General features: G+C 30.4%; 2 protein-coding genes across 2 annotated transcripts; both read right to left on the reverse strand.

The window, feature by feature from the left end:
* Positions 1 to 546: 546 nt before the first annotated feature.
* On the reverse strand, positions 547 to 4,453 carry LOC114717763 (uncharacterized). The gene is made up of 2 exons (XM_028902957.1): positions 4,123 to 4,453; positions 547 to 602 (listed from the first exon to the last, which is right to left on the reverse strand). The coding sequence occupies exons 1-2, from the start codon at positions 4,451 to 4,453 to the stop codon at positions 547 to 549; spliced, it is 387 nt and encodes a 128-aa protein (XP_028758790.1).
* A 2,956-nt stretch (positions 4,454 to 7,409) lies between these two features.
* LOC114717764 (uncharacterized) lies at positions 7,410 to 7,967 on the reverse strand. Its single transcript, XM_028902959.1, has 2 exons — positions 7,646 to 7,967; positions 7,410 to 7,456 (listed from the first exon to the last, which is right to left on the reverse strand). Exons 1-2 carry the CDS (start codon positions 7,965 to 7,967, stop codon positions 7,410 to 7,412), a joined length of 369 nt encoding a protein of 122 aa, XP_028758792.1.
* Positions 7,968 to 25,203: the final 17,236 nt, after the last annotated feature.

Below are 25,203 nucleotides of genomic sequence, written 5' to 3' on the forward strand. Positions count from 1 at the left end.
AATTTGTAATGAGACTTATAAATAAATAAATAAATAAAATTAAAACATTATATTTAAGACGTATAAAAAACATCATATCTAAGGACAGAACAAATATACTCGACCAATTATTATTATAAGGGAGATTGGGGAAAATGTTTTTATCAAAACATTTATTGGTGTGCAGAACCTAAATCAAAGTATTGGTTTTGTATATACAAAATTTGCATTTTTATTTAGAAACTTTTTCTCCAACTTTTTCACATTATAAAATATTGTTGTAGAACAAAAATTCATTGTCGTATTGGTAGAACAAAAATTCATTTTCTTATATAAGAAGAACTAAAATTAAATTGTTACTTCGAAGTGGGCATTAATTGAATGTGAACATGAATGCTAGGTTTTAAGAAATAAATTAATTATATCTCAAATTCTTGGACTTTATATTTTTGCTACGAGTGCCTACAATTCAAGCCACACTCCTCAATAAAGATAATTAAAATTATTAAATTTGGGCATTAAATGAATCGGAACTTGAATGAGAGGTTATAAAAAAAAATGAATTAATTATATCTCAAATTCTTGGACGTATGTGTATTTGTACTGCGAGTACTTGGGAGGACCTACAATTCAAGTCACACATATCAAGAAAAATTGTTAAAATTATTAAGTTTATCATAAAATTTAAATGATTGTCAATTTCTTTTGGCCAACAAATGATTCTCAATATTACCTTTTTTTTTTGTTGCCATCATCAATACTATTCTTATTAGTCACACTAAATATAACATTATATTAATTTCTATTCTGTCTCACTAACCTCATTAAATATGGACAGATGGAAAAAAATTATTTAATGCTCATTGAGAGAATCAAAAATCTCATAAGACGGATAAAAAATTTCTTAAGACTTCTTATAACATAGACAGGAGGGAGTACATAATTACTATCTTCAATCTTTAATATAAGATATAGTTAACTAATTTGTAGAGATTAAAAGAGGTGCTAAATTACTTAATTATAACATATATTATATAATCTCTCTAAAATATTTATATATATTATTAGATTATATATTGATTTACAAGTAAGTCTAATTAGTTTAGATAAATATGATAAATATAAATACTTTAAAAGTAATTTAGTAGCTTTCTTAATTTTTCCAAATTAATCAATCGGGTCTCATATTAGAGAGCATCTCAAATTATCTATAGGGTTGAATCTAGTTTCTTATCACGTGACGAACCAATATTTAAATTTCTAATAAAGGCAGTGTTTACTTAATTACTTTTAATGTTCAATTGTGCTTCCATGGATCCCCAATAAGAAGATACGTGCACTTAATTAGGAAAAAAACAAAAGAGCCTCTCAGATTAAAAAAATAAAATAAAAACATTATGCAGTAATTGCACTCACTCACTCAAAAATAACTAAAAGCGTGTTGACACTCTTGTCAGCCCTTTAAACTTTTTTCATTTTATATTAATTGTTTAATTGAGGCATGTATTTCAAGTTTGTGAATAAATTCATTTTTCACTATTTAAATAGTGCTTGCGGAAAATGTTTATGTTGTTTTTTTTTTAAAATTTTATTAACATACTTGATGAGGTTGAATCGGACAATGCTGGTGGACGTGTTGATATATAGAATAGATGTTAGTGAATTGACAAAAATTGTATTTAATTTCAATTAATATGTTGATGATTAATGGTCAATCATTTACTTTAAATTCAATTTGCAATCTATATTTTGAATGAAATTTTTTTAGTAGTAATTTTTTATCAAACAATTTATATATAAAGTCATGTTCATCTAAGATAAGATCAGCTTGATCATATTTGTATCATCCCTTTTTTTCCTTAATCCTTACCTTTTATTGCGTTTGAGGATTTGTTAACATGTGGTATTTCCTCTCAAATAATACTCTGATGATCAATTTTTAATTCTTTGTATTAAATTTAACTTGTAATTATAGATGGGGATTTCCTTATTTGAATTTGAATATTAATCCATGAAAATTTTAGTATTGATTTCTTAAATTTTATACATCAAAGTGAATAAATTATTTACCTATTATAGCCAATTTGAAATTTTTTTAATTAAGTTCGGGTAAATAATTTTGTTTTTGAATCAATCTAAAAATAAATAAAAATGACTATAGCAGGAAATGGAACGAGCTACCAAATCATTATTAAGATTAAATATTATATATATTTATATTAATATATGCTTTTGAGCCATCAAGATTGATCCTTGATTATTGTCTCTAGGCCATGGGTGGTGGAACTTTATAACCTGAAATAATTATTTAACAACGTTAAGGGAAAAAAGCACACACATGCATATGGTCGTCAAAAAATTTTTTTAAAAAAAAATTGTTATCAATGTCAACAAATATGAAATTTACGATTTACATCATCAATATGTAAATATAGTTTTTATTAAATTATAGGCAATGTTTTTGTCCTTTTCATTTTTTTTAACATATGAAGTATAAAAATTGTAGGCAGATGAACGTACGGTTTTAAGGGCATTTTTTATTCCCCTCCCTCCTCTTGGGAAGAAATATATTTTAAATGTTGGAGAATTTTATAATAAAAATAGGATAGAGTATTTTTTTAAGAATATTTTTGTGTTCACCTCCTAAATGGAATGAATATAAATATGTGTGAGTGTGATTGTGTATCTGTTGTAATTAACTTCTATACAAAACGGAGTGTAAGTTTTATTATTTTAATATTTTTTCCATGTTTCCGTAGGTTGTGTGTAAATACTAAATTAAATACTGAAAGGATAAGTATTTGATGCTTTTATGGTATTAAATTATTTAAAATCCTTAATTATGTGTTTATGTATATAAACATATGAAAGGTACAATTATATCTGTCTAAAAGATTTTAATATACAATGTGAAAGCAATACTTTTAAAATCTGCATCAAATAAAATTCAAAAAATTTAAAAAGCCAAATAAAAGAGAAAGGAAATTAGATTAGATTTAGTGATTATTTAGTAAGAAAGTACAAGTTAATAATTTTTTATTTGAAAGTATATTTAGACAGTATATATTATGTCCCCCCTAATTTATAGTAGCATTTTTACATTTTCCAAAAAGAAGAGATACACAAAAATACTCCCAAATCTATATATATTCCTCCAGTTCTTAACATAGGACTTAATTGTTAAGTTAATCTTAATTTTAAATGTAAGTTTTATTTACCATGTTTATCAGTTTTTCCTAAATTACTCATATTGATACTATGTCAACCATAATCAAATAAAAGAGGGAATAAGGATATTAATGAAGATAATTATAGTATTTTAGAAGGAAAAAACATGTCATATTTTTTATAATTAACTAACTTACATAAATTATCTTAATCTAATCAAATTTGCTAAATAAATCTTGCATTAAGGTCTGAAGGAGTAAATTCAGATCTCAAAATGTGGTGATCACTGTAAAATATCCACATACTAGTTGGGAATTCAATTCTGTAATAAAATTATCTAACAGCACTTAGTTTGAAATATGAAAAACGAAAAAAAAAACGAAAAGACAATAATAGTTTAGCAAATTATAATTTTAATTTATGAAGAATACTTCGGTCAAGTTTCTTATATCCACTATCTCAAATTCTCCAATCACACAGGATATGTGTCCTGTTTTTTTTTATATACATTTATAATTAAATGCTATTAATTAAGTGCTAATATTTAAAAAATAGAACAGATAGTCATATATAATTGTAGAGCTTGACATAGTAGAGATAAAAAATTTAATATAAGTATTTCCTTGCCCCTTAACCAAAAACAACACCTATTAAAATAGTGATAACTAGTTTCACGAAAAAAACTATAGTTTAACAAGTAAACAACTAATTTTAGCGTGAACAACTGTGTCATTTCACGAAAAATTTAATCCTATAACAGTTCATTAAAAATTTATAGGAATTAAGCCATTTTGAGAGATCATTTTGACATTCTCCCTTTTGACAAAAGAAAATATGGAATAATTTCAAGTTCTCAGCCTAAAAAATTATACTTTTAATAAAAAAATTTTTGAAGGAATTAAAAAAATAAAATTCAAAACTCAACCAGTATCCAAAAATCAGAGAGAGAAAGAGAGAGAGAGAGAGAGAACATACTTCCACATTGTAATCCAGCCGAAACAGTCACTCCACAACTCCTAGCAACATCAACCACTTTCTTTGGGCTCATAACTCCCTCAATCTCTTTGGTAAACAACTTACAGAGGCAGGGGATATCGGCAATTTGCATCGCCGAGCAGCACTCTGACGACGGAGGAACCTCCGGACCCGGTGGCACGACCGATTTGCCGCATATAGTCGCGATCTCAGAAAGAGCAGCTCCTTGGCAAAATTGTGCAGTCACGCCATGAAAGTTGCATAACATGTTAATTCCAATCACTATAAGCAAAGCCAAAGCCAAGAAATGAGTGCTACCTCTAATAGCCATAATCACTTTTTGTGTTTTATAATTTGTCTCTCTTGAAAACAAACAAAGTTTGATGATGATGAAGAAGGCTTGTTTGTGAGGCCTTAAATAGAGGTTGAGGATGAGGAAGGGAAATAAATGCCGTATATTTAAGTTATTTATTAATTATTAATTATGCCGATTTATTTCTAATTTAATGTCCTTTGATATTAATGGAATTAAATAGGCAATCATTGAATTGAATGTTAGATTTAGTTAGAATATGATCAAAATAGAGTTGAACACTTTCGAACAGTCAATATTTTCGTGGTCATTATTTCCCAAAAAAAATTGAATATATTTATATGGAAGTCATTTTTATACTTGATATGGATTATTTATATTTCTCTTTTCCATTTTAAAGTAATTATTTTCTTGCCAGCCATTTTAAAGTAATTATGGTTTCTTATGTATAAGAATCAATCAAACTAGATTAAATAGTCTCAATTTAATTTGTAGTAACTGAATTGAATGATTGACTTAAAATAGAGGAAGCATGACCCAATCGCTGAAAGACCACAGTCAAAGTTTTTTTAAAAAAAAAAAGTGAATGGAAATGTCCTTTATATACATATATATATAATTTCATAACATAATTTAATTGTAAATTCCTATAACTCAATTGCAAATCATTGAAAGTCACTCGTCTCGGGGGAAAAAAAGTTGCAAAAAGGGTGCAATTTGCAAAAGGTTTATAAATAACAGAAACTTAGTTGTAATACCATTTTTTTAATAACTGTAATATCAAAATTTTACTTGGAAAAAAATCAGGAAGATTAGTTGCAACTAAGATATAAAGAGTAGAAGACTTTCATCACTAACGCTCTTTGATTTTCAATTAAGTTTATGAGTTTTGTAAATAGTTTCTAAAATTTGTAACTGACATTCCCCTATTTGTGAAACTTTTGCAATTTGCAACATGTTTACAATTAAACATAATAACACACACATATTGGCCTTGATTAAACACATAGCTTAAACACTAGATTACAAAATCATATAAATCAGAGGCATTATAAATGATAATTATATAGTTTGGCCTCTTAAGCCATCAAGATTCATTCTTGAATGTCGAGGGATCTGGATCCTCTCAGAATCCTTCTTTCTCCTTTTCTTCTCAGAGTCTCGTCTCTACCATTGGAACAGATAATGAATAGTTTAGATTTAATATTTTAAAAAGTAGATGTTTACCTTTTCTCTCTCCTATTTATGCAATGTTATAATAATAGTTTTATAAAATATGAAATCTGAACCATTCATTATTTGATCCAAAGGTGCGAATCAGATTTTAAGAAGAAAAGGAGAAAGAAGAATTCTGAGAGGATGCAGGCCCATTTCAGGGTATTGGGAGCACCTGAACTCTTAATTGATTTCCATAATGTGTTATTGGATTAATGTTCTTCAATATTCTCTCCCTCCCTTATTATAAGATCCAATTTTTTGAATAGGTTTGTCCTTTTTTACAAGATTCTTTTTGAGTTTATCTGAATATTTAATGTATTATTACCTATTTTATCCCTAGTTTAATGCATTTAATATATTCTCTTTCCTCATTTATCTCACTATTACTCTCTCACATCTACCCATTTATATTTAGGGGTATATTTGAAAAAAAAATTATATTTGCTACATATTAATTGCTTTTAACTAATTTTAACTATTTTCTTAAACCGTGTAATTTAGTTAAAAAGATCTTATAATAAGGACGGAGTACCATTAGTCTAATTAATTGTGTGAATTGAATTTAATGCTTTTCTTTAATCCAGTTGACTTGAATTGCATTGAATTGAATTTAATGTCCTTTAATTAATGCTACTAGTGAATTGAATTTTTTGCCTACATGTTAGTGAATTAAAATCATAGCAACATTGTCCAATACAGTTAAAAATATTAGTTGTCAATGTCACTAATTTGATAGTCAATATTATTTTTTTTAACATTAGGAGATAATATTATTATGGTTTCATATTTTCAAAACAAATTTACACTGAAATTTTTTTCTCAAACACTCAGGTTTTATGAGTGAAAATGTCCAAAGCAAATTTCCACCTTAACCTGTTAAAAGAATTTGACTGGGTAGTTAAACCTCTGACTGGGTAGTTAAGTCTAAGGAGGTTTTACAAGAGTGACTATATAAAGTCAAACTTTCATAATTTAATCGTATCTGGTTTATTTTCAAATCCATATTATGTTGACAATTCTATGATAAGGTTTGTTGGCAATTGGTCCAGTTTTTCAACATTCGCTTTTATTTCAAGAAGTTGTTGATAATTCCTCATTTCTGTTGCAAAAGTTCTTGTTTGATTACTAGTAACAAACTGGTGTTTTCTGATCTCCGTACTTCACAAAAAAAAAGCCTTTTTTAAAGTCATTCTTGACATCAATATACCTTAAAGTACACTCTCATGTCTTAAATTATTCTCATTCCTCTTTGGATTTTCTATCCAACCTGCGACAATCTTAAGCACGTTTTCTCATTTTTCTATATTCTTCAATGTATGCCATGTTTACTCAAAAGGCTTGAGAGTTTATTTTCTAATCACTCAATAATCATCTATTGTCTTAACAGTTGAACAGACTAAAGATTGTGAAATCTTGAGTGTGACTTGATTATACTATATATATAAGGGGACCTTACACGTAAACACCGAAAGTTTTATGCCATACCAACAGCTCAGTTTAATTAAGTAAAGTTAAATGATTTGAGTCTTGAATCATTTTGATAAGAAATAAAAATATGGATGAAGAAGAAAATGGGACAAGCAACAAAATTATCATTATGATTAAACATAATATTATGTACATGTAATTATGACCTTAATTAAACACATAGCTTAAACAAGAGTGGTCAAAAGCAGATAAAAACAAATTCACTGTAAATATAATTATTAAATATTTCGGCTTTTTAAGCCATCAAGATTGATCCTTGAATGTAGACTCAGTTTATATAGGAGGGTGAGGCCTGAGGTGGTGGAACTGTATAACCTGAAATAGTTATATAATATCGTTAGAAATACACACATATTATTGTCAAAATAAAAAAAATAATTTTTAATTGTCAGTTTAAAAAACAATGGTAATTTTTTTCATGAAAAATGATGACTTGTTTGATAAAAAATTAAAATAAAAAATTAATAAATATCCATAGAGAGAGAGAGAGAGATAGGGGCATACTTCCACATTTCATTCCAGCAGGAAGATCCTTTCCACAAGTCCTACAAACATAGACTACTTTTTCCATGCTCACCATCTTCTCAATCTCTCCGGTAACATATTTGCAGAGGCAGGGGATGTCGGCACCTTTCACCGCCGAGCAGCACTCCGCCGACGGCTGAACCTTGGGGCCGGGTGGCTCCACAAACTTTTTGCATTTGCCTAACAGATCATCAGGAGGGGTTCCTTTGCATTCTGATTGTGCAGAGACACCATGAAAGTTGCATAACATGATGATACCAATCACCACACAAAATGTCAAAGCCAAGCAGCGAATGGCCATCTCTTTTAGAGATTGATACACTCAATTTTGGTTGCTTGCTATGAGAGAGAAGAACTTGCTTGTGCATTACTTTGAGCTTGTGAGCCCTTAAATAGAGGAAGAGGATGGTTAGGGAAATTAAATTAATCAGCTAGGTTCAGTTAACTTATTTAATGTTCTTCAATACTATTGGTCTAATTAATAATTTGAATTGAATGCTTTAATGTCCTTCAATACTATTAGTCTAATCAATAATATGAATTGAATGTTTTTTTTTTTTCACTGAAGCTGAATTTAACTGAATTTAATGTTCTTCAATGCTGTCAATGAATAGAATGGTTGACTTAACGACAATATGATCAAAATATTTCCTTTTGTCCTTGTTATAAGAGGCTACTAATTAATTCACACTATCAATATTAAATACTCCTCCGGTCCTATTTATAAGACAGAGAGAAAAGACATTTTTTGATCCTATTTATAAGGCACTAAAAGAAATTTTTTATATGGATGTACAATTTTACCCTTTATTTATTATTGCGACTTGACTTTGTTTACTGTATATTAAATATGGATAAAACTGAAAAGTTATTGAATTTTAAATGAGGTTAATAAAGTTTAAGGTTTTTCTCAGTCAATGTAAAATGTGTTGGAAGTGACTTATAAATAAGATGAGATGAGCATATGAAAAAAATATTTAAAGCTCACTAAAACTATCAAAGTGTCTTAATGTCTGATAAAACTAATAAAAAATATTTAAAGTTCATTGAAACTATCAAAGGGTCTTAATGTCTTATAAAACTAATAAAAAATATTTTCTAGAATATGTCTTATAATAAGGGCTACAGCTAAGAGAGTATATTTAGAGGGTGTTTGGGCAGAATCCAACTCATAGTTTTAAAAATAATTTTATGGTATACGAAATAAATATATGAGAAGAGATTTATCTTGACTGTGTGAAAGTATTTTTTTTAAGTGCTTTTACCTAATACCAAACACCCTCTTAATCTCTTCTATTATTTGGGAAAGTCAACAGCAGGCTGATGGTATTTAATTACTTTAAATACGCACTCCTTCTTATTTCAAATATAAGTTATTTCTAACTAGTTTGCATGTATTAATACAAAAATAAAAGATTAAACTTAGGTCAAGTAGGTCCACGTGGCCAATTAATTTCTGCCATGTGTATTAGATTTACACATAATCATTTACCCTGTTAAACCACCGCTTGCCATTGTGTGAATAAACCCAAAGGTAAAATCTTGCTTCTGTCATATTTCCTTTTATTCCTGAGATTTTCCTGTGTATTCACAAGCCCTTAAGTGGAGAAGAAATCTACCCCGTCTTCCCAACAAGAAGGAATCAGACCCTTCCACCGCCGATTCATCACCCAATAACAATGCCACTTGGATATTTTTGCCCATTCCTCCTATCGCTGCTGAAGACTACTGACAGAAATATATAGAAGAGTCTTTATTCCAAGGGAGGAAATTCATTTCCCTTTTAGTTCTAAATGGATTCTTCAATTAACAAGAATATATATTTTGAGCTTTTTTTAGGGAAGTAAAAAATGTATCTACTCCACTTACCACCAGCCATGTTTAAACTTCTTGCTGCCATTTGCATCTGTCGACTTGTTTTTGCAAGAGGAGTGATGTTTGCAACACGAGCAATAAAAGCGGAGAAAAAAATACAAGTTCGATCAGAGAAGATACTAGACTTCGGAGATGCAAAGATATGAAACAATCGATCACATTCACCATCTCCTCACACGGTCGACCGACTAATGGTGGGTTAACAATAGGGTGCATATTGATGTCATGTAGACCTAGTAAAGCCGAATGACGGTGCGGATACAAACTAGCCCACGATGGTGCTGGCTGAAGCAGCCTGACCCTGCTTGTATTTATTTCTTTTTAGAAACAAATCTGTTGTTGCAAAATTGAAGCAAGCCAAGGACCAAACCCGATTTTCAACAATAAGTTAATAATTGTTCCACAGTTCAACACCAATCATCATTAAAAAAAAACAAAATATTCAAAAACAATTAAACAATTAAAAGTGCTTAACCAATTATTATTTGTTTTGCCAGCTAAAATTTTATTATTTGACATTATTGTTCGTCTAGGTTAGTCTGAAACGTCAGAGTGTTGAACTTGGACTTACTGTAAGAAGATAATGTCACTATGTGAAATTGCTTGTGAGGATTGATTTATTAAAAAACAAAAAAGCTAGCTTGTCAAGCTTGCGGTGAAGCAGGCTCAAAGCGGTGCAAGATGGAAAAGTTTATACTTTGGGTCGGGCTTTCTCCCAGCCCAAACCCGTCATTTTTGGCTGCATGGTTGACACGCAGACAACGCTTAGTTGTATTACTAACTCTAATGTTATGATATGTCTAATTAATTGTATGAATTGAATTTAATGCTTTTTTGATCCAATTAAGTTGTATTGGATTTAATGTTCTTCAATGCTACTAGTGAGTTGAATTTTTTTGCTTACTTTTTATAAGAGACATTTGACCAAATCTTGTTGATAATCAAAATTAGTTAAAAACAACAAATATGTTTTTTAAAAAAGTACGGCATTTCCCCTCAAAAGTATGGCTTTTTTTTTTTTTGGAGAAAGGACAAAATGCCATTGCTTATAATAAATTAGGTTAAAGACAGCCAATCGAATAAACATATAAAAATCTAACATCCAACTTTTTGAAAGAAGCAAAAGAAGCACCCTCTAGAATAACGGAATCAAACATTGAGAAGAACTTCAGAATGTGCTGGACCCCAACTTCAGAGCCTGATGGATTCAAGCTCTGGTTGTTTATAAATTGCTTTCCAATGCACCAGATGTTGAGTTCAGACAACTACAGATTTTGATGCTTAGACCAAGACAACAATCACAAGATGATTCCACGTAAACACTTCAGATAGCAGTGATCATGGGAATAAGGAAATTAATTATTAGAACAAAGAGGATTATGGAATAAAAATAATGTGTAATGGAGAGGGGTGAATGTAAGGGGGAAACGATGCTTGGAGAGTTGTGTGATAATAAATGTATTAATATTAAAATGAGTAATTAAATGGGGGCAAAATGAGAAATCAACAAAAAAGTCATATGTAATACTACTCCATCCCTTATTATAAGATCCTTTTAACTAAATTACGTGGTTTAAGAAAACAGTTAAAATTAGTTAAAAGCAATTAATATATAACAAATGCGGTTTTTTTTTTCCAAATATACCCTATATATAAATGGATAAATGTGGGAGAATAATGATGAGATAAATAAAGAAAGAGAATATATTAAATACATTAAATTAGGGGTAAAATAGGTAATACTACATTAAATGCTTAGACAAATTCAAAGAGGATCTTATAAAAAGGGACAAAACCCTTCAAAAAATTAGATCTTATAATAAGGGATGGAGGGAGTAGTTATTTCTTACAAAAAGGAAAGTAGTGAATTCAATTGAATGTCTAACTTAATGAGGATATGCTCAAAACACATTGAAGGGTGAACTAGTATAAGCTCCTAGAGATTAAATCACCCAAAAGTTTAATAACAGCTTAGTAGCACGCAATAACAAGATTCAAAAGTGCAGAAAATGACAACATGTTTATGTTGTTCATTTGTTATTGAGACTTCATAATAATTACATCTCTTTTTTGGGACATCATTATAATTTTCCCTACATTTTGATCTCTTCTGTTGTTTAGCAAAGTCAACATGATGATGATATTTACTCCCTCTTGTCCAAAATATCGTGCATCTTCTTTGAAAACAAATCTTATATATAAGGCTTTATACCTTTAAGGAAGAGTATATATCAGGCAGAAATAAAGTTGTAAAGTTGTTTAATTTTAAGATAGATTTAATGAGATTTAATATTCTTCTTCACTTATAAATAGAACCAAAAAAGCATGCTTTTTTGGGAGAGTAACTGGTTGCCAACAACTTCATGTATTGTCAACAATTGACTTATTTCCATTTGTTGGCAAACCTTGCAAGATCATGTTTGATTTCTAATAGCAGACTTGTGTTTTCTGATTTGCATGTATATAGTGTACAAAGATACTAATCTTTATCAATTTCTAACATCAATATACCTTAAATTACATTCTCGTGTCTTCAGTTATTGTCATTAATTCCTCTTTTGAGTCTATCCAACCTGCAACAGTCTTAGACATATTTTCTCATTCCTCTATTCTTCAGTGTGTACCTATTTACTCAACTTGTGAGGTTATTTTTTAATCATCCAATGATCATTTACTGTCTTAATACTTGAACAGACACAAAAATGTGAAATCTTGAGCCCCACATGATTACACTGTGTGAGGGGGAGCTTGCACGTAAAACATCAAAAATTTTATTCCATGGTACAAAGAACCCAATTTAATCTCGGAGGAAGACAGTGGAATTCTCAGGGCTATCTGAAAAATGAATGTAGGTCATATTTTAGTGAAGCAAGGTTACATAATTTGAACTTCGAATCAGATTTAAAAGAAATTAAAAAAAAAGAATGAAGGAGAAAATGGGACAAGCCACAAAATTATCATAAAATTATATAATATGGCCTTGCTTAAACACAGAGTTTAAACAAGGGAGGACAAAAGCATATAAACAAGCACTATAAATATAATTAAATATGTTGGCTTTTTAGGCCATTGAGATTGATCCTAGAATGTTGTCTCAGTTTACATAGGAGGCCTGGGGCGGTGGAACTGTATAACCTGAAATTGTTATCCAACAACATTAGAAATACACACACATATTATTGTCAAAATGGATAAAATTATCAATATTAATATCAATAAATATCCAAAAAGAGAGAAAGATAGGGGCATACTTCCACATTTCATTCCAGCAGGAAGATCCTTTCCACAAGTTCTACAGATATAGACTACTTTTTCCATGCTCACCATCTTTTCAATCGCTCCCGAAACATATTTGCAGAGGTATGGGATGTCGGCGCCTTTCACGGCCGAGCAGCACTCCGCCTACGGTTGAACCTTGGGGCTAGGTTGCTCGACAAACTTTTCGCACTTACTCATCAGTTGATAAATAGGGGTTCCTTTGCATTCTGATTGTGCCGAGACACCATAAAAGTTACATAACATGGTAATATCAATCACCATTCAAAATGTCAAAGCAGAGAGCGAGGGCTAACAATGGCCATTTCTCTTAGAAATTGAGACACTTAGTTTGGCTTGATTGCTATGAGAGGGAAGAACGTACTTGTGCATTTTGAGCTTGTGAGGCCTTAAATAGAGGAAGGAGGTGGTTAGGGAAATTAAATTAATTAGCCAGGTTCTATTAACTTATTTAATGTTATTCAATACTATTGGTCTACAGGTAACTAATAATGTTAATTGAATGTTTTTTTTTTTACTGAAATTGAATTTAATGTTCTTCAATGCTATCAATGAATAGAATGTTTGACTTAGTGACAATATGATCAAAATATTTCCTGTCGTCGTTATTATAAGAGGATTCTAATTAATCCACACGTATCAATAAAATCAAGTAAAAATATTAATTAAATCTGTCATATAATGCAAGTTATATCCAACATTATTCTTATTAAATACACAAATCTCTAGGATCATATATATTAATTTCTACTTTCTTAACACCCTTATTAAATTGATCAAATATATTTTCCAGAAGGTGTCCCATAATAATGACCAGAGAGATTATATTTAATCTCTTCGTTGTTTGGGAAAGTCAATGGTAAGCTGATGGTATTTAATTACTTTAAATACATGTTCCTTCTTTTGAACTTTTTTTCTTGCCAACGTTCCTTGTCATTTCTAGTTAATTTACTTGAAAAATTAAAAAAATTAAAGGATTAGACTTAGGTCAAGTGAATCTAGGTAGTCAATTAATTTCTGCCATTTGTATTAGTTTTACACATAATCACTTACCTTGTTAAACCACATTAGCCATCATGTGAGTAAACCCAAAGGCAAAATCTTCTCTCTCTCTCTCTCTCTCTCTCTCTCTCATTCCCTTTTTGTTCTGGTACTTTCGTTTGTGTTCACAAGCCTCTAAGAAGAGAAGAAATCTACTCCACTTACCACCAGCCATGTGTAAACTTCTTGCTGCTGTTTGCATCTACCGACTTGTTTTACAAGAGGAGAGAAGTGTGCAACATTAGCAATCAGAGAGAAACAAATACGGGTGCGATTAGAGAAAACAATAGAATTCGAAAATTCAGAGAGATATGAAACAATCGATCATAGTCAATTCAATGCTTTTTTGACCCAATGGAATTGAATTTAATTTAATTTAATGTCCTTCAATGCTACTAGTAAACTGAATTTTTTGCTTCCTTTTCCTAATAAACATTTGATCAAATCACGTTGATAAAAAAATTTGTTAAAATTAATTACAAACAATAAGTATGTAAAAAAATATAACTTTTTATTTTACAAAAATGCCCTTATTTATAAAGAGAGAAAGAGTATAAGAGAGAGAATAAGAAAAATTATTAGAACAAAAAAGATTGTGGAAGGAAGATAATGTGTAGTGGAGAGAGTATGGGTGAAGGAGGAAATGATGCTTGGGGAGTTATGTGATAATAAATGTATTGATATTAAAACGAGTGATTAAATGGGGTCAAAATGGCAAATTAAAAAAGAAAATTTGAAACATCTTCTACATATCTCTTATGAATAGAAAATTTGACCCATGTTAAGGACAATATTCAAGAAATTAAAGACCCTCGTGGAAATGAGGTGGCAAGATGGAAGGGGGAGAAGAGCGGGGTTTTTAGTACTAAATCGGCCTACAAAGCTCTAAGCCCACAAAGAGAGGAACCCACTATAAACTGGAGCAAAATATGGAAATTAAAAGTCCCCTAACGCTGCAAGTCCTTCGCATGGCTGCTCCTCCATGAACGTCTTTTAACCAATAAGCGCAAGCTAAAGAGAGGCCTTCATTCTACAGGATTTTGTGATAGATGCCATAATGACATGGAATATGAAATTCATGTTTTCAGAGATTGCCCGATAGTCTCTAAAGTTTGGGAAGCCATTATTAAACCCCAATTCCTTACGCGATTCTTCTCTAACGACCTTCACGAGTGGGTCCGCTTTAACATGAAACATGACACTGGCAACGTGCAGAGAGAGTGGAAAGATTTGTTTATTGTCATTTGCTGGTTGTTCTGGAAAGCAAGGAATGAGTTTACCCACTCAAATACTGTTGCTGATCATGAAGCCATCCCAAATAGAGCTGCTGCAATTTTGAACTGCATGATGAAATCTGCTACCAGACTTCAGGGATCAAAGATGAATACACACAAGCAACACTTGACCAAGTGCATGAACAGCATTCCCTCGAACGCTTGCGTGGTTGAATTAGACGGAGCTTACTCGGCTGCCACTGGTAAAGTCGCCTGCGGGGGCATAATCAAGCGGAACTATAACGACATCTATGAAGGATTCATGTTGAAGCTAGACAAAGGAGACTACATCACTGCAGAAATCTGGGCTTGTTTAGTGGGCATGAAGCGTGCCTGGGACATGGGGTTTCGCACAGCAATACTGAGGTGTGACTCGTCTGAGGTTATCCAGACTTTCCATGCGAGAGACAATGCCCTTCATGAAGATTGGCAAAGCATTCATGAGGTTCAGGAGATGATGCAGTGGAATTGGGATCTTGAGTTCCAAGTGATATGCAGAACGGAAAATTCCATAGCTAATACCCTCGCCAAAACAGCCCTTAACGGAACTATGGGTCTGCAAATTCTGAATTCGAGTTCAACGGCTGCTATTCTTAATAACTATTACCTAGTGTAGCCTTTTGTACTTTCCAGCTTATCAAAAAAAAAAAAACACGTTATGTGTAGTACTTGTTTTTTATAAATAGGAACAAAAGGAATAATGAATTCCATTGAATGTTTGACCTCATGAGTAAATGCTCAAAATACACTTGGGGGAATTACTATAAAGTTCTAGTAACAACTTAGTACATAGTATGTAATAACAAGTTTCAGTATAGGAAATAACCATAAGTTTATATAGCTTATTTGTCATTAGGATTTTATAATAAGTAAATTCTTTCTTTGGGACTTCAGTAATTCCCCCTATATTTTAATCTCTTCTATGAAAAATCTTTGATTCTTAACATAAGTCCCCTCAAAAGTTATGAATTATTATTTTCTAATCTCGTCTTGATTTGTTGGTGGTACATACTTGATATCGAGAAAGATGACAGATGTCATCACACAAATTTGAATGGGAACAAAGTTAAAAAACTCTTTCAATTTAAGATATACTACCTAATAAGTTAACTGCTCTTCCAAAATTTCGATTAGGTAGTTGAAAACCTGAAAGTGACTTTTTTTTTTTCTTTTTAGGTTTGCACACAACCATGAGGACTTTCACACACACACACACAGCCTACATTAGACATCCGCTCTAGGATTCGATCTTGAAACCTTTCTATTGAGAGGTGCAAGTGATGCCATCAAGCTACTAAGGCTTCGGCAAAGTGACTTGTATTATGTATATAAGTTTTACATACAATTTACATGAATAAAATTTTCTTTACACTTTTCATTTGATATGGATGATTCTTATTTCTTTTGTCCAATTTAAAATGGACATTGCTTGGAGCAATGTACCTGATGTTAAACTTTTATGTATTGATGATTATATAAAACTCCGAGTAGATTGTTTTGCAGAGATAAAAGAACCATCGAGTGGATCTACAAAACGATGAAGAGCTATAAATTAAAGTTATATTTTTATAATATAGGACTTTTATAAAGATATATAGCTTTTGTTTGGTTTCTAATAGCAGACTTGTGTTTTCTGATTTGCATACTTTACAATACCTTAGATTACATTCTCGTGTCTTAAATTATTCTCATTATTCCTCTTTTGACTCTCTATTAAGAATATTCTCATTCCTCTCTTCTTCAGTTTGTACCTTATTTACTCATCTTGTGATGTTGTTTTCTGATCATCCAATAATCATTTACCGTCTTAACACTTGAACAGACTTAAAATTGTGAAATCTTGAGTGCAACATCATTACACCGTTTTATACCATGGTACCAAGAGCTTAATTTAATCTTGGAGAAAGTTAGTGGAATTCTCAAGGCTACCTCAGAACTAAATATAGATCTTATTTTAATTAAGTAAAGTTAAATAATTTGAGTTTTGAATCAATTTTAAAAGGGGAAAAAAAAGAATGAAGGAGGAAATGGGACATTAAGAAACAAAATTATCATTAAATTTAAACATAATATTATATATATGCCTTGATTGAACACAAAGCTTAAACAAGGGAGTACAAAGCATGTAAAACATGTTCACTATAGATATAATTAAATATGTTGGCGTTTTAAGCTATTAAGATTGATCCTTGGATGTTGTCTCAATTTCTATTGAAGGCCCACGGTGAGGCTTGGGGTGGCGGAACTGTATAACCTGAAATAGTTTTATGACACCATTAGAAATACATACGCTTATTATTGCCAAAATAAAGAAAATTATCAATATTAAATTATTAATATCAATCAATATGAAATTTGAAAATTACAGAAAATTTTATTTTACTGCAACCATTTTTATTCTTTTGTTAATAAATTTCCTAATTTTTTTGAAGTTTCATATTATCATTTTTATTACTTTTCCAAATATTTTAATTGGTTTTAAATTTTAAGTATAAAAAAGATAATACATATATTTAAATAATTTTAATTTATTATCACTCACATGAAAAAATATATAATTATATATATTGTGAATAGAAAAAGATAAAACAGCCAAATTTAGTTCTTATAAAGCAAGAGTGTACATGACAATATACTTTATTTAACTGGTTCAAATTAAATTTAGACATCACGTTGTGTTTTTCCTTTCAAAAATTTATCTTTAAAAATTTCAAAAATCAGAATACAGAATTAAAATAATTTTTAATTGTCAGCTTAAAAAAATAATGACAATTTTTAATAAAAGAAAAAAAAAAAAAAGGTTATAGTTTATCCACAAAAAGGTTGGGAAAAAATCCACAAAAAAAAGAGAGATAAGGACATACTTCCACATTTCATTCCCGCAGGAAGATCCTTTCCACAGGTCCTACAAACATAGACTACTTTTTCCATGCTCACCATCTTCTCAATCTCTCCGGTAACATATTTGCAGAGGCAGGGAATGTCGGCTCCTTTCACCGCCGAGCAGCACTCCGCTGACGGTTGAACCTTGGGGCCGGTTGGCTCCACAAACTTTTTGCACTTGCCTAACAGATCATTAGGAGGGGTTCCTTTGCATTCTGATTGTGCAGAGACACCATGAAAGTTGCATAACATAATAATACCAATCACCACACAAAATGTCAAAGCCAAGCAGCGAATGGCCATCTCTTTTAGAAATTGACACACTCAAGTTGGTTTGATTGCTATGAGAGCGAAGAACTTGGTTGTGCATTACTTTGAGTTTGTGAGCCCTTAAATAGAGGAAGAGGATGGCTAGGGAAATTAAATTAATTCGCTAGGTTCAGTTAACTTATTTAATATTCTTCAATACTATTAGTCTAATTAATAACATGAATTGAATGCTTTTTTTCCCTGAAATTGTATTTAATACTATTAATGTAGTTAATAATATGCATTGAATGCTTTTGTTCTATTGAAATTGAATTCAATGTTCTTCAATGCTATTAATGAATAGAATGTTTGACTTAATGAGAAGATGATCAAAATATTGGCAAAACAATATGATCAACATACTCCAACTAGTTCTTATTATAAGAAAATTTTAACTAATTCACATGTATTAATAAAAAAAAGTTAAAATTATTGATTTTGTCATAAAATTCAAGTGATATTCAACATTATTACTATGCTAATATTAATTTTTATTCTTTTTTACTAGCTTTATTAAATATGGATATATGAAAAATATTTAATACTCATTGATACTATCAAAATGTCTTATAAAAAGGATTGAAAATATTTTCTAGAAGGTGTCCCATGATAAAAACAAGAGGCAGTACATTTAATATCTTCTGTTGTTAGGAAAAGTCAACAAGATGATGTTATTTACTTTAAATATGTACTCCTTCTTGTCTCAAATATAAGTTACTTCTAATTAATTTACATACATCAATAAAAATAATTAAAAAGCATTAAATTTATTATAATATTCAAGAGGTTTAATTGAGTTTGATGTTCTTCAGCAATATTGCCCATTAGTGAGTAGCATGTTTGACTTAACAAGAATATGATCAGAATGCATTTAATTTCTTCTTTTTTTTTATGACAATTTAATTTCTCTTGTTATTTGGAAAAGTCATCAAGCTGTGTCTACTTTAAGCATGTACTCTCTTTGATAACAAATATAAGTAATTTTTAATTAATTTACACATATCGATATAAACAATTAAAATTATTAAATTTATCGTAAAATTTAAATGATTTTATATTACTCTTATCAACTTTACCAACATTAATTCTTTGTTTTTTTGGATAAATGCAGAACAAGACAAAATCAATTAACGTCCTATACTATGGCAGAGACGAGCATCCTCGTCAATCATATCCGTGATCCAGTCGGGAGGGTGTGAAAAGAATACAAATCGATCCATGCAATCCAAAGCTTCCTTCGCAAGTCTGTCCGCTACCCTGTTAGCCTCTCTTCTGCACCAGACAACATGCACAACCCAGTCCCGTTGCAAAAAGTTAGCCATCTCGACAAGGGTGGCTTCGCTCGGATCCTCTACCCCCAATCTATTGATGTCTTCTACAAGTTCCAAGCAATCCGACTCAATGATCACATGGCGGAATCCGAGATCCCAAGCTCGCTTTAGACCCCATAGGACTCCCCATGTTTCGGCTTTGAAACTGTCGTCCTCGCCAACTGTACCCATAAAGCTTCCTAGCGCTGTCCCTCTGCAGTCTCTTGCTACCCCTCCACATGCCGAGACATCATTCCTCACCGAACAAGCACCATCCACATTGACTTTTACAAAACCCTCATCTGGTGGCTTCCACACCTCCTCATCAGTACCCCTTCCACTTCCTTTGGTGATTCCACTATTCGCCCACGCAGCACAGGCATTAACCTTCGATATAATCTCTGCAGCCACAACCTTTCTATCTTGGAACACTCTCATATTACGAGCCAACCATAGTTGTCTGCATGTAAGGGCAAACCAGACGTCCCACCTGACTCCTCTGACCATGGACTTCTGCTTCAAGTTGAGAGAGACCCACTTTATCATGTTCATCTCTGAAAAGAAGGGAACTGCGATGTGACCTGGAACCAAACGAGACCACACATCCGCAGCTAGCGCACAGTCTCGGATAACATGTAAAGCATTCTCCTTGCACCCTCTACAAACCTGACATTCGGCCGAAAGGGTCAAGCCCCTTCTTTCGCGGACATCATTTGTCAGTAAACGATCCCGAGAGCATAGCCACATGATTTTACAACATTGCGGGACTCGTAACTTCCAAGTACTTTTCCAAAAGTTCTTCAGAGAGGTATTATTGTTCTTCCAGCATCGGCAGTCAAAAGCTGACTTAGTTGTAAAAGCTCCCGTAGCAGACCATTTCCATAACGGCACATCGTCCCGCTCATTTACAATATATATACCTTCAATGGTTCGAGCAATACTGTCAGAAAGAAACGGCTCGAACAGATGTTTCTGCCAGACCCCCGTTTCTGTAACCATATCCGAAACATTCAGATTTATTAGATCCGATGGGACCTCCCTTGTAACAAGATCAAGAAGTCTAGTGTGTCCATCTATCCAGTAGTCTTTCCAAAATCTTACTACCCTTATTAAATATAGATATATATATATGTGTGTGTGTGGAAAAAATATTTAATAATACTCCTTATGAAAAAGACCAAGATCACTTTTGAGAAGATGTTCTATATATGGGATTTGGAGGGTGTAAATAAGTTTTATACATTAGTTAAATGAATGAAGATTTTTACATATTTTGCACTTGACATGGATGATTTATATTTCTTTTGTCCATTTTTAAAATGAATATTGGTTAAAGTAATGCACAAGATATTAGAGTCCCATATTTTGATCATTATAAAACTTAGAAAGAAATTGTTTTGCAGAGTTACAACAAAAGTGAAATCTAAAATGTTTTCAGAAAAATGATTTCATAAAGTCAACCTTTCAAAACTTAACTGCATATGGTTTTTATATCAATCAATCTTGTGGACCATTTTGTGTTTTTGTACGTCAACAATTTTGTGTGTCTTGTTCTTGATGTTCTTGAAGGTTTATTGACAAGTGGTTGATTTGTCAACAGGCGCTATTTTGCCAAAATGATGTTGACAATGCCTTGTTTCTGTCCATAATTGCCTTGCTTTGTTGCATGTTACTTTTAGATTGTAGCTGTTTACCAACAATTTCAAATGTTTATTAACAGTTGTCCTTGACAAGTTGTCCTAGTAGCAATGTCTCCTGTCATATTTGAATGACATCTCAAACTCAACTATCATGTTAACATGTTTGTGTGCACATGCGGTTAAATGAAAATGACTTATATTATATTTAAAATAACAAAATATGTAAGATGTCAGCCAAAAAAATAGTTACTTATGCATCGAAACTACTCTCTCTAGTTACTAATAAAGGGGCTAATTGAGTGTTGGATTTGACCTAAGTATGTTATCTCCAGTCCACTAATTATCTTCATTTTTTTTAAAACTATTTTATCGAACTTATAAATGAATATCTAATATAATATTATACATGTGTGTTTTAAAAAGAATATGCCATATTTGTTATGATCAGTATATAACTAATATGTTTCACTCCTTTAATTTATTTAAATTAATTAAATAACTCTTATATTAAGCATTGAAAGAAGTATTAGATGACTATTAAATATGAAAATTTTTTGCTAATAAAACGACAATTTAATTGCAATTTGTTTATATATGTATCTTTTTTTAATGTAGTGCTTTGTTTGCGGAATAATGTTGAATGATGAAGACACTTTGGAATAATCGATCACCTTATAAGCTAAGTCGTATAATTTGAATGCTAATTAATTTTTCCCCACTAAACTTTACACCACAATATGTCAATTATATATATACACAACAAATAGAAAGAGATAACTCTTGAGCTGTTAATGTCTCACATAGAAAGTTTCAGCCCAATGATGCTATGATCCGGCGTTCCATTCTAAGCAATGATTGATTTATTCTTCTTAGGAACTGTGAAAATGACTATTTTATCATCATCTTCTTCCTCGTCCTCCTACCTAAAATCACAGAGTGAGCGACTTCAAAAGCATATATTACTCACACACTCCATCGTTAACATGGCGGATTCGTTGAGAACCTTGGCGATAAGTCTGGTGGTGATTGCAGGAACCCTAATCTGCAACAACGACGTTGTGTCAGCTCAGTGTGGAGGAAGTGTGCCGGACCTGCTGGCACAGTGCGAGCAGTACTTGCAGAAGACCGGGCCGATGATACCGCGTCGCCGGCGTGCTGCACGGAGCTGAGAAAGTTCGATCCAAAGTGTGGGTGCCAACTTGTCACAAAGGAGTTCGTCGATCTCATAAGCGTTCCTAAGGCCATATTCGTTGCTTGCACTTGTGGCTTCAATGCTCCTTCCGGTACCCAATGTGGAGGTAATAACAACACAAGACCACACTAAATAATGAATTATCATTAGTATCAATATTAATATCTCTCATACTTAATATAAAAGTTAGTTTGACATTTAATTTGATTCTAAATATAAGATCCCAATCCAATTTATCTCTCATATTTTTTCTTTTTTTCCTCGAAAATAGTCATTGTAGTAATTACACATGTTAAAAATTTTATCAAATAGTAGTTCTAGCTAATACACATTATTAGTAAGAGTATTTTAGGAAAAGTAACACCTATTTATGACAAATAACTAGCTTAACTAGTTACTAGTTTCTTTAATCTACTCAAATTAATCAACTAACTCTTATATTAAGAACCAGAGGTAGTAATACTTAGTCCGACTCTTGTAAAACATTACTCTCTCTACTCTTTAATATTAGAGCTAGTTAAAAATTTAATATGATCCTAAATATAAAATCTCAATCTACTTTGTCTTTAATATTTAGAGTAAAATACATTTAGCATCCTTTTATTTTACCTAAATTACAGAACCCACATTCTATTTTCAAAACACGTGAACCTCTTTTAAAATTAAAACGTGTATCGTACAAGCCTTCCTTATGTAATTGAAAATTTATTTCCATCTACCTAAACAATTAATTAACCATTAAGTTTAACTCTTAAACTTTTATTTTTACCAAAATACCTTTTTTTTAATATAAGAATTAGTTAAACATTTTCAAAAATAATTTTATATAACTTAAAAATTATTCAAATACATATATTTTCAAACATTCTAATATGTTATAATATTTATTAATTTTGATTATATCATAAAAATTTATAATTTTAGTTTTTTATCATATTTATTGAAACTTGTTTCTTTAAGTTTCTTTTAAATAGTTAAAAATATTTTTTAAAAATGTATTTTTTATAGTATGATATAAATGATATAAGTTTGAGAGATTATATAAATCAATTAAATTTATAATTCAAAATTTTCAAACATTTTTGCTACAAACATATATAAATAGTCAAGTTTGCATTTATTAACAAAATTAATCAAAATTTTAATATCTGCGTTAATCGGATTACTTGAATTTTTGGCCTAATATGGTAAAAATAAAAAACAAATAATTTCTTTTCAAAAGGAGAAAATAAAATTAAAGTAAAAAACTCTTAAATTCTTCAAAAGAATTTTAGCTAAAATTAAGGATTTGGTATGATGAAGGGTAGAATAGTAAATAAAATTTATTAAAATATATTTTTAGAATATTTTTAATGGAGTTAACAATTTAGACTTACGTATATGTTTTCAAAATAGAGGAAAGATCTATCTAATTAGAGTAAAATGCAAAGGAGATTAGAGTATTTTACTCTAATATTTATTCATTTTGTCTACAAGTAATCCCCACTGTGATTGCACACATTAAAAAGTTTACATGTAAAGATATTTCACTGCACATAATTTATTGAGGTATTTTAGAAAAGACAAAATGTATTTATTACCTATAACCAACTAAAATAATTTTTTTAATATTCATAAATTAGTTATCTAATTTTTATATGAAAAAGTAGACGTGGTATTTTATTAGCAGATTTTGATGTTTCTATTTTTAAACCATTTTACAAAGTTTGGGATGTAAATCTGCGCATATTATGCAAAAATAATACATGAATCACATACAAATCTATTAAATTTTGTGTGATTATATACAAATCGTCCACAACTCCTATTTCATGAAGTAATATCCGCTATGTTTTTGGGTATAAAAAAAATTTAGATGAATTGAGTTTAAAAGTCTTATCGATGCGGCGGATACATACTTTCAAACTCAAAAATGCTTACAAAGTATTAAAATATATTATCTATTAATAAAATATTGACTAAAGTATACTCATTTAACTTTATATAAAGTTTTAATTTAATCTCCCTTTAAGGTGTAAAAAAAAAATATAGTCTCCCCTTAAGGTGTAAAAACAAATTTAGTCTCCCATAATTTTAAAATTTTAAAAATTATATTTTTAGTTATTTAACCTTAAAACCATTAATAAAAAATGACATATGCTACTAAGATCCTGAATGTTGATAAAATATTCTCAAATGTTAACAAAACATTCTCAAATATCAACATATTAAATTTAATATTCAAAACAACCATAATTATTACAAAAAATTTATCATTTAAAACTAATAATTTTAGAGATAAAGGACTAAAAATATATTTTTCAAATTTAAAGGACCAAATTGAAAAGTTATATAAAATTAAAAGATTAAATATTAATGTCTACTTTAGTCTAAAATCTTCTTCTCAATAGTGAGATTTGAATTCATAATTTTGTGAATTATGAATTAAATTCTTATAAAATGAATTAATTTTTGTTGGTTGAATTGATTGATGTATATTTAGTTTAAAAATCATTTACTGTCCTTAAAACACAATTTTTTGTTAAAACGAATAAAATTTCTCTTTTATATATATATAAAGACAACTTTATTATTCCTCTGATCTTTAATATATAACCTAATTACTGAGTTGATCTTGATCCTAAATATAAAACCTATTTATCATATTTATTAATTTTTTCAAAATTATCCCTATTAATACGCTCTCAATCATAATCAAATAGAATATGAAAGAAGGATATTAAGAAACATGATTATA

Source organism: Neltuma alba, unplaced genomic scaffold (genome assembly GCF_004799145.2).
Source record: "Neltuma alba isolate B1F8T4 unplaced genomic scaffold, ASM479914v2 tig00011775_pilon, whole genome shotgun sequence".
Classification (NCBI taxonomy): Eukaryota; Viridiplantae; Streptophyta; class Magnoliopsida; order Fabales; family Fabaceae; genus Neltuma; species Neltuma alba.

Excerpts from the sequence above, each read along its gene's own strand:
- LOC114717764 (XM_028902959.1), bottom strand. The coding sequence starts at position 7,967 with ATGGCCATTCGCTGCTTGGCTTTGACATTTTGTGTGGTGATTGGTATC. Across the intron at positions 7,457-7,645 it reads TGCTGGAATGAAATGTGGAA|GTTATACAGTTCCACCACCT; the intron begins GTATGCCCCTAT and ends TAACTATTTCAG.
- LOC114717763 (XM_028902957.1), bottom strand. The coding sequence starts at position 4,453 with ATGGCTATTAGAGGTAGCACTCATTTCTTGGCTTTGGCTTTGCTTATA. Across the intron at positions 603-4,122 it reads GGCTGGATTACAATGTGGAA|GTCCTCCCAAGTACTCGCAG; the intron begins GTATGTTCTCTC and ends CTTGAATTGTAG.